The sequence below is a fragment of the Octopus bimaculoides genome, chromosome 4 (assembly GCF_001194135.2).
Source record: "Octopus bimaculoides isolate UCB-OBI-ISO-001 chromosome 4, ASM119413v2, whole genome shotgun sequence".
Taxonomy (NCBI): Eukaryota; Metazoa; Mollusca; class Cephalopoda; order Octopoda; family Octopodidae; genus Octopus; species Octopus bimaculoides.
In genome coordinates this window covers 7,406,081-7,417,199 of record NC_068984.1, presented here as the reverse complement: position 1 = coordinate 7,417,199, position 11,119 = coordinate 7,406,081, and the positions used below count along the sequence as shown (strand labels likewise).

The window sequence follows — 11,119 nt, the reverse complement described above, 5'->3', positions numbered from 1 at the left end:
TATATATATGACGGGCTTCTTTCAGTTTCCGTCTACCAAATGCACTCACAAGGCTTTGGTCGGCCCGAGGCTAGAGTAGAACACCCTTCCCCAAGGTGCCCACGCAGTGTGACAGAACCGGGAACCATGTGGTTGCGAAGCAAGTTTCTTACCGTACAGCCACTCCTGCGCCTATGCCTGGCCTTTTAACTTTTTTCGGTCACATTTCTGCCATTAATATTGGAACTTTTCACATCAGTAATCTAAAGTTGGTTCAAGTTAACTACCAATACGATTAGAGGTCAGTTTTAGCTCTTCCCCTGTTCGAGCAAAGGGTTGAGTTCGTGCCAAAGGTAGACTTGTTGTTTCTGTGAAGGGAAAAAATCGAAATTTCATTTACAAAAGATTTATAAATAGAAAAACATACACTTCATTCTACATTCATTTTAGTTTCGGTTTAAATTCACTGAATAAGATGAAAGGGGAAACATAGTGTTTATTAAAATAATTATCCATAGACGCACATCACAAAACACTGCTATAGTTACACAAGATGTGATGATGGCGTTTTAATGATAACAAAATCAATTGAAGTTTTATTGAACAAATGCCCAGTAAAGTCAGTTTAATACTTATATACTTGTTTATATAGCTGCTACTGTTGCTACTAGTACTACTGCTACGACTACTTTAAGTAATTCATTATTTTGGCACAAGGCTTAAAATTTGGGGCAAGGCAGGTGATTAGTGTATTATATCAAACCAGGTACTCGTTGGGGTTTTTATTTTAATCTTCTCCAATCTGTTGTACCTAAACGAGACGTAAATTTCGGGTATCAGTCATAACGAGAGCCTTCTTCCTAGCTAGGTTCTTCTTGATTTAAAAAGAAGAAGAATGAAGTTAGTTTTCATCAATTAATTGAGACAGAGAAATAAATAGGTGCAGGTATGGATGTGTGGTAAGAAGCTTGCTTCCCAACCAAATGGTTCCGGGTTCAAGCCCACTGAGTGGCTTCTCGAGTAAGTTTCTTCCACTATAGCATCGGACCGACCAAAGCCTTGTCAGAGGATTTGATAGACTGAATGTAACCTGTCATATATACACACAAATACATATATTTATATGTGTGTGTCTTCGTGACACACCTTGACAACCGGTGTCGGTTGTGTAAGTCCCCGTAAGTTAGTAGTCGGCAAAAAGAACAGATAGAATAAGTACCAGGTTTTAAAAAATAAAGTAGTAGAGTAGATTCATTCGGTTAAAGATTCTTAAAGGCGTTGCCCCAGCATGGCCACAGTCTAATGACTAGAACAAGTAAAGGTTAAAGAGGTAAAGTTAATTATTCTAAGATACTGAGTCAATGATATCAGTGAATATGCCACTGTGGCACACAGGGCTCAAGCGTTACAGCCTGACCCTCTTCAACGGCAATCATCTTGTATTCGAAAGTACAACATATCTAAGAATTCACTGCACTACTACTACTACTATTACTACTCATATTATTATTACTATTAACAATAATGATAATAATAATAAATATTAAGGGGCATGCCCAACTGGTTAAGGTCAAGCAACTGGCAGGTAAATCTGTAGTATTAAGCATAAATAATATTTGCTGTAGTTCATCTTTTTGATAACATTACCTGGCACTGCATCAAGACGTTCCTTATTAGCTGGCAGAAACGTTAGAACGCCGGGCGAAATGCTTAGCAGTATTTCGTCTGTCTTTACCTTCTGAGTTCAAATTCTGCCGAAGTCGACTTTGCCTTTTATCCTTTCGGGGTCGATAAAGTAAGTACCAGTTGAACACTGGGGTCGATATAATCGACTCATCTCCTTCCACAAAATTACTGCTTTTGTGGCAAAATTTGAAACCATTATTATTATTATTATTATTATTATTACTAATAATAATAATATCAGTAGTAGTAGTAGTAGTAGTTGCTGTTGTTGTTGTAGCGGCAAAAACAGCAGGTATTATTGCAGTGATCTTATCATGCCTTCTTCTCTTTCTGCATTCATTCTCTGCTAACATTGTATCGGAATTATATTCCGATTCAACATCAACCATGATCTCATCTCAATCATCCCACACTCTGCATTTTGGATAACAGACTTCTTGATCTATAAAGCTTTTGATCTAATTTATCCTTCGGGCCTTCGGGTTGAGCTGCCAAGATCATTCCTTTAGTTTCTTTCTTCTAAAGCACTTTCTTCAAACATAGGCAGCTGTACTTGTCATCGAATATCTTCTTTCGAAGTTTCATTTCCTCTTTTCCACCTTTTTATATTTTCCCCTTTTTAGATCTTGCCCTTTCTGTAAATACTCCTTCTTTTCCGACTCGATAATACACTTCTCTTCTTTAGTTCTACGACCTATTCAACACCCATTAACCCTATCTGTTCGTCTTCTTTCTTTCTCCAATATAACACGAGTCCACATCATTTCGAGGCTGCACACTACTCTACGTCGTGAGCTGCCTTTCTTTTCTGTGTCCATTTCTTCCAGGATTTCTAACATCTAAAACTCCACAAGGCTCCGGCAGGGGATGGTAGCAAACGCTGCTGTACTCTTTCATCACAAATTTCTCTCACTCTTTCTTCCTCTTTCTGTTGTACCTGTATTTCAAAGGGCCAGCCTTGTCACACTCTGTATCACGCTGGATCTCCCTGAGAACTATGTTAAGGGTACACGTATCTGTGGAGTGCTCAGCCACTTGCACGTTAATTTGACGACCAGCATGTTCCGTTGATCGCATCAACTGGAACCCTCGTCGTCGTAACCGACGGAGTGCCAACAACAGCATTCCTACTGACAAGAAAACATTTATTACAGTCGTTTTCATCAGTAATTAACCATTCAACTACAGGAGAGATTTTCAACCATTTTTTTCTCTATCTCCCCTTTCATTCGTATTTTACTCCGCTGGACCTCCATAGCCATTCGATGTTTTAAAAACTCCTATTATGCTTTTATAAGTAGATTCTTTATTTTTTATGCTTTTACTTGTTTCAGTCATTTGACTGCGGCCATGCTAGAGCACCGCCTCTAATCGAACAAATCGACCCCAGACTTATTCTTTGTAAGCCTAGTATTTATTCTATCGGCCGCTATTGCCAAACCGCTAGATACAGGGACATAAACACACCATCAGTTGTCAAATGATGGTGAGGGGACAAACAGACACACTAATACATACATACATACACACACACACACACACACACATACACACACACACACACACACATATATATATATATATTTATATATATGTATATACGAGTGGCTTCTTTCAGTTTCCGTCGACCAAATCCACTCACAAGGATTTGGTTGGCCCGAAGTTATAGTAGAAGACACTTGCCCAATATGCCACGCAGTAGGACTCAGCCCTGAACCGTGTGGTTTAAAAGCAAGCTTCTTGCCACACAGCCACAACTGTATAATAATAAAAAAAAATTGTTGAAATATTTTGTGTACTGAACTATCACTAATTCATTGTACATCAATTTTAACAAAATAATCTGATGTGGATCCCCAAGGGCCATGCAGACCCCGGCTGAGAACCACTGTTCTAAACAATTAACCTTTATTTCATATTGCTAACCGAAGATGTGAAGCACTATGTCTCTATTTTGCGTGCTGTTCTTTCAATAATAACATTCATTCTTCACTCCATTCTCACAGACACTAAACATTGTAGTCATCTTCTACGTCACTTAGTCTAATGTTTTAAATTAAATTCATTTTAAACTTTGATTTCATTAAACTTATTAAAACTAATTAAAACTATTCAGTCTTTGAAACTCTGAAAAGGATTTCCTCTTCAACATGACCCTTATCTTCCTCTATTCACAAACGGAAAGATAAAAAAATAAACAAAGAACGTTATTGTAGGAATTTTATGGAAGCAAGGTTTCAATAGTTAAAAGATATCGGTTCTGATCCTTTTAAACGAAATTAATGTTCAATATCTCATCACCTCATCATCTCATCATTTTATCATAGTGATAACAATAGCCTAATGGTGAACGATCTATTCTGTCGTTTCCGCAAAAGTTGACTTCGAGATACACATTAGTACATTTGAGGCATTAACATACAATTACTTTTACAAAACGTTTATATTTTATGGTCCTCATTTTGTTTAACTAAAGCGAGGTTTTATCTATTTGTCTATTTTATTGATAGATTTTCTATCAACATGCGCTGAGTCAGCAAATTTCAAATTACATTTACGCCACGTTACAGATTATGCTTTTATTTTTGAAACTCCTCATAGCGGGGTTTCTTTCGTCATGAAATATTGAATCACACAACTTACAAAGAAAGAGAATAATTGCATTTCTTCTTGGTTTCTCTCTTTACGATACCATAATGGATTTTTGATTTCTATAGAGACCATGTGCAACACTAATATGTAATCTTGATCATATATCTAATGGATGGTGATGAAAGGGAAGCACCAATTTCTTCGCAGTCATATATTCTGACATTCGCACTTAGCATCCTACTGACTAATGATGCTGGCATTTGCCCAAAGCATAATGATGTCAAGGTCGACTCTAGAAATAAACCGCAGCGTGAGCTATAAATATTCCGCGAAAAGTAGTTCAGATAGTTCTTATTGAATATGGTAAGATTTGTATAATGAATAGACTCTTCGAAAAATTCGTTTGTTTGAGTCAGAATTTTCTGTAGAGTGCAATAGACTTAGAAAAATAGGCACCAATTTGAATGAGGGCACATAGCAAAATACAGTGAAACCTTTCATTAATGCTAGCATCACAGACCCTAATGGGTACCACATGTGAGACAATGACTCCTATCGCGTACACATCCCACAGAAATTATACTCTCAGAATTATTTACGCAAATTCTCTGCCGATTGAACACACACATTCACACACATACATACACATACATACACACTCACACATACACACACACATACACACACATACACACACATACAAATATATACACACACACGTGCACGCACACACGCGCACACAAATATGTATCTATATATGCAAATACATATACATAAAATATATATATACGTTTATATATGCATGCATACATACATATATACATACATACACTGGTTGAAAAGGATGAGAGCTCAGACGATTGCATCGCAGCCAATTTCCTTCGAGTTTTGATTGGTATCGTCTCGTTTTAATCCGTAACATCTAATCTTGAAGTGTGACACATGTAAGTTTAACCCTTGTTAACCAATTGGAGCGAACGCAGCGTAAAATAATTTTGCCTGTGAAATTCAATTAGGTTTAGTCCGTGATTTCAGAGCGCGATCTGGTGTTAACTTCTTCTTACGTACAACACATATTAAACAATCTAGTTCTGTATGTTTTTAAAAGAGATTTCAAATTTATATTCCTCAAATACTTCCAGACAGCACTCAGTCAATAAGTCTTTGTAGCAATATTTCTGTCATCTCCATGTATATTCTATAGACCCGATGCTATAGTCACTTAACCATATCATACATATTTAATCATGTAAGCCTTTACACAGAATTTGACCGGCAGCAACACCTTAATTAATTAAAATTCTACATAAACTGAGATGTAAACATTGGATCGAGATTTCCCTCAAAACAGACAAGGGCGTAAACTCAGACGATCAAACGAGGCTAAAGCAATTGGAAACTGATTCCAATTCCACGTTAAATACGCACCGGTTTTATATCTGTGGAAGCAGATCGAAACCAACTAATTGAAATCGAATCAGCTGCTATGTGTAGATGATCGATATACTGCTGTACTTTGGTCAAACAGATCAAATCAATAACTTGCGACAGTTGTTGAGTACATTAAAACGTGGTTGACAGCATCACACTCTTCCGACACTTTGCTTCTGTAGACAATTGAAATTACTCTCGAAATGACAAATACGGTTCTGCATTAAGCGAAGCATTTATCGGAACTGTTCAGTCATAAACAGGTAAAGAGAGAGTTTCGCATAGAAACAGCAAATAATGACGTAATTAAGTGACGTCATCAACAGGTGTCATCTCTAATATTGAAGATTTTCACAATTTTCTGCAATTTTATTGCAAATAAGACTTGAGGCCTTTCAAGACTATAAGTGCTTACAGAGGAGAAAAAGAAGGGGCGTATAAATTCAAAACATATCGATTGACAAATATATTAAAGGGCTAAATATCATAGAACAGAGGGAATCCTGTCGATGGCAGTGAGTCCTTGAGGGCAGCAGTTTAAGAAAAGGGGCTATAAAAATAAAAGGACTTCTGACTAACAGGGAGGTGAACAGGGAAATGATGTCCCTGAGAAGACAAGCGACATGTTTAAAAGTCTTGTGAGACTAGAAATATCATTTTTCTACTCTAGGCACAAGCCCCGAAATTTGTGGGAGGGGACCAGTCGATTACATCAACGACTGTACGCAATTGGTACTTAATTTATCGAACCCGAAAAGATGAAAGGCAAAGTCGACCTCTTCATGTGGAGTAGCCCATCCCGATCAAAAGATCCCTGAACAAGACTTGTTTAAGGATGTTGAATTCTCCTCTTTCCAGAGGAGAATTATTCAAACTCCAAAGAATTCCTCTCAACACATGGCTATGATGCCCCCTTCCCACTACTTCTGCTCGCGATCAGAAACGTACATATCGTCAGCCACTAAGGGACATGCTCAACTGGTTAACGTCAAACAACTGACAAGCAAATCTGTGGTATTGAGCAGAATATTTGCTGTAGCCCATCTTTTATACCAAGACAAAACACTGTACATAACAACACTTCCAATCAGTTAAGATCAGAAACCCATGAGAGCCACTATCTCGTACTGCATCAGGGCAATTATTATTATTATTATTATTATTATTATTATTATTATTATTATTATTATTATTATTCAGTAGTTTTATTTTTATAACGTGCTTTCACTTCACTACCGAGCGCAGCTCTGTGCGCCTTGGGTATGTGCTGTGGTTTGCTGTGATGCTCTTATGGTTACTGTATTGAAAGTATTTTGCGTAGGATGTATGCAGTGCCTAGTAGTGCAATTTTCTGTATGTTATATATACCTGTAAGTCCTGGTGTATTTGTCTGAATATTTTTTATCATACCTAAGGCGCCTACTATGATAAGAATTGTTTCTGTTTTTAGATTCCACATTCGAGTTACCTCTATTTCCAGGTCTTTGTATTTTGAAAGTTTCTCTATTTCTTTTAGGGAAACGTTGTCATCTGCTAGTATTAATACATCAATTAGAAAGCATTTTTTTTTCTTCGTGATCTCTGACAACTATATCTGGCCTATTGGCCTTAATTTCTCCATCTGTGTGTATTAGCATATCCCATAGTATTGTTGCTTTCTCGTTTTCTGTGACCTTTTCTGGTGTGTGCCTATACTATCTTTTTTCTGTTGTTATTCCATAGTGTTGGCATATTATTTTTTTTTATTATCATTATTATTATTATTATTATTATTATTATTATTATTATTATTGACACTATTGATTTCTTTACAGTTTTCGTTGGTGTGGCCACATTTCTGTATCCGTCGTTTTCCCGCGTTTTACCAAATCATTTTTTTAAAAGGTGAGTACAGTTATTTACTTTATACAATTTGTTTGAAGCACCTAACTTGTAGCCACCTACAATGTTGTTTGTAGCATCTAACTTGAGATAAACTTCATTTTATCTCTAGGATACGAAATGTGTCACAGTTAATAGTGCGGTGAATGTATCACAAGATATTTAATTTCAACGTGATACCTAAGACTTGCTAATGTTAGTGTATCTTTTGGAGATGTGTGTATGTGTGTGTGTGCGTGTTTGTCAGCTTGAATCCGAATACGATACACACACACACACACATACACACATACACACACACACACACACACACGCACACACACACACACACACACACACACACACACACACACATATATATATATAGATATATATACACATCTAATATAATAAATGCGGAAACTAAGTTCTGTGTGTCAGTCTGTCAGATTTCGACTCTCGTCTCTTACTATTCCTTGACACTCTTACTATTGCTCATGTTGGGGTGAGAGTAGCAGTAAGCATAGAGACGATGAAGGTAGTGGCGAAAACAGAGAGAGTGAGAGAAAGAAAAAGAAGGAGAGAAAGAGAGACAAAGAAATTTAAGGAGAGTTGATGCTTTTATTAAAACTAGTAGAGTTTATGGTGACAGTGGGAGTAATAATAAGAGAGAGAGAGAAAGAGTGGGTGTGTAAGAGAAAGAGGGCCTGACCACTGCACTAACAGGCTGATGTAACATACTTAACAAACACACATATTTAGCCTTTTTGTGATAGTAATGGGGTGATAATAATAGTATAAGCTGAATTTGTGATAGAGGCGGAGGCGGCGATGATGATGATGGTGTTGGTGGTGATGGTGGTAGCCGAGGCGTTGAGGGATGAAGTGACAGTAAACGATGTGAAAGAAAGTGGTAATGGTGATGGGGGGAAAGGCGGCAAATTCAAAGGTATTGATGGTGGTAGCGTCAGACGTTTGTATGGTGTGTATCGATGGCAGATGTGGTGGAGATGGTGGTGGTACTGTTGTGTATCGGCGGTGCCGATGTGTTTCGTTGGGTGATAAATACATACAAGTCGTTAGAATAACATTTCTGCAATGTATCTTCTCATTTCGTAGAAAGAAAAACCGCAAAACGAAGGAAATATCTTCGTTTACATGGAAGATCTAAAATAAAATCACATATGCAAAAAAGAAATGAACTCGCAATACAGCGACATAAGTAAAAATAACTGTTAACGGATAAGGATGTAGAAACACCCTCGCACATACAAGCATCCGCGAAAATGTGTTTATAAGAACGGGGAGGTTAAAACTAGACTTAATTCATCCATACCTTAAAGTAAACTGTCAACAGTTACTCAAATTCATTCCCACTGCATTGTGCAAAAGTACATTTATATGCGTGTAAGCATCTTGTGAGTCCTTCAGAAATTCTATTAATAACCTTCTGATTGGTCTACAGAACAGACAGGGGTTCCTCAGAGCAGAGTTGGTATCTCGTGGAAATGATATGGTATGGTTCTGCATGCCTTACTATGTACCAAGTTATGTTGTATTTAATTTTAGCTTCCTTCTGTCGCCATAGAAAATTGACCAAACATGTTGAATGTCTCTTATTGATTCTCTTAAAGCTGGTCACATGGTTGCAAATTTCTACGGTTTGTGCTCATAGTACGAGTTGCCTTTCTCTAGTCCCCACTTTTCGTACGGTTTCCAATGTAGCACTTTCACTAACTGGTCGCGTTGCCACAACTTGTAGTGGTTTTGGGCAAGTCTAGGGCGTTCGCTTGTCATATGGGCAATGGTTTCATCCACTCTGTTACAGATGCGGTACAGCGGAGACACCTTCTAATTTGACCTTCTAATTTGTGGCCAAATTTTGGTCTTGCACTGCCAGTATAGTCCTCTCGGTCTCTTTTTTTTATTGTTCCTTTCTTCAACCAACCCCACCTATTCTTTCTAGCAACTTCTGTTGTGGCTACATAGAATTGTGTGTGTAGTCCCCTGTTGCGCAATTCTTCTTCGTGTCCCTTTTGTACATCATCCTTCATTTTCCCTTTTTCTCTGCTTTCAGTGCTCCCTCGTTCCTTACTTTGGGTTAAATATCTCATTAAGCTGTCGAGTCCGATATGTACACAGTCTTCCACACTTATCAGTCCTCTTCCGCCATTTGCTCTCTTCATGTATAAGCGATCAGTGTCATGTAGAGGCCATCAACTGCTCCATGCATCGTTATGGGCCTTCTTGACTTCCTATCCATCTCCTTTAGCTCATCCTCTCTTCAGTTCAAAATTCCAGCGCCATACTCAACTGCTGCGACTGCACGCGAGTTTATTGACTATTATTACTCTCATTATTATTATTATTATTATTATTATTACTATTATTATTATTATTATTATTATTATTATTATTATTATTATTATTATTAATATTATTATATACCATTCTTTACACTACCAAACATGTTTTATTCATACCTACCTACCTACCTACCTACCTACCTACCTACATACATACATACATACATACATACATACATACCTACCTACCTACATATCAATCAATCAATCAATCAATCAATCAATCAATCAATCTATCTATCTATCTATCTATCTATCTGTCTATCTATCTCTGTTATCTGCTTTTCAATTCGATCTATTTCTATATATATATATATGCGTGTGTGTGTGTGTGTGTGTGTGTGTGTGTGTGTGTGTGTGTGTCTGTCTGTCTGTCTATGTGTGTGTGTGTGTGTGTTTGTGTCTGTGTGTGTATGTGTTTAAAGATAGATAGATAGATAGATAGATAGATAGTTAGATAGATACATATAGACATACATACATACATACATACATACATACATACATACATAGACACATACACACGTATACATAAACAAAGTTATCTGTAGAGAACAATGTTCAATTCAGCCTTGTGCTGTAACAAACTCAATTTTATTGTAATTCTAATGTCTTTTCAAAACTTTTGTCAATCAGTCAGCTGCATAATATTTGGAACGGGAAAAAACAGTTCTAATATCTGCTATCAAATTTTCTAGACGTAAACAGCTACATATTGAGGTTATAAAGTGTTCTCTGTGTACATAATTACCTGTTTTATTGTAGTTGGGCGTGGTTTGTGTTTTCTTTATTTATTAACATGATTTCAAATTTGTCAACATACGTTCGTTATAAACAACATAATTATGCTTCAAATTCTGACGTTTCTTTCTTATCTTCAGAAAGATAAATAGAAATGATAATAAATAAATAAATAAATAAATAAATAAATAAATAAACAGTTAAATAAACAAAAAATAGATGTAATGTGAATTTCGGAGAATTCTCAATTATTAGGATTGTTTTCCTTTCGCACTCGGAATCATTGGTTGCTATTGCCATCAGGCATTTGTTTACTGTCTCTCGAAGTAATGATAATTTCAATAAATCAAGTTTTTATCTTGTACATACATGTGTATGAATGTGCTTATATATATATGTGAGTGTATGCGCTTTCCTGTGTGTAAGTATTTGTATGCATGCATCTGTCTATGTTTATATATATA

General features: G+C 36.6%; 1 protein-coding gene across 4 annotated transcripts in view; it reads left to right on the top strand.

Moving 5' to 3' along the window:
- Nucleotides 1–11,119, top strand: part of LOC106870405 (cadherin EGF LAG seven-pass G-type receptor 1) — a 535,294-nt gene that overhangs the window by 350,281 nt on the left and 173,894 nt on the right. For all 4 annotated transcript variants that reach the window (XM_014916457.2, XM_052966877.1, XM_052966875.1 and 1 more), the window contains one exon: nucleotides 7,503–7,572. In XM_014916457.2, coding sequence (XP_014771943.1) covers nucleotides 7,503–7,572 — 70 coding nt within the window. The remainder of the gene's footprint in view (nucleotides 1–7,502; nucleotides 7,573–11,119) is intronic.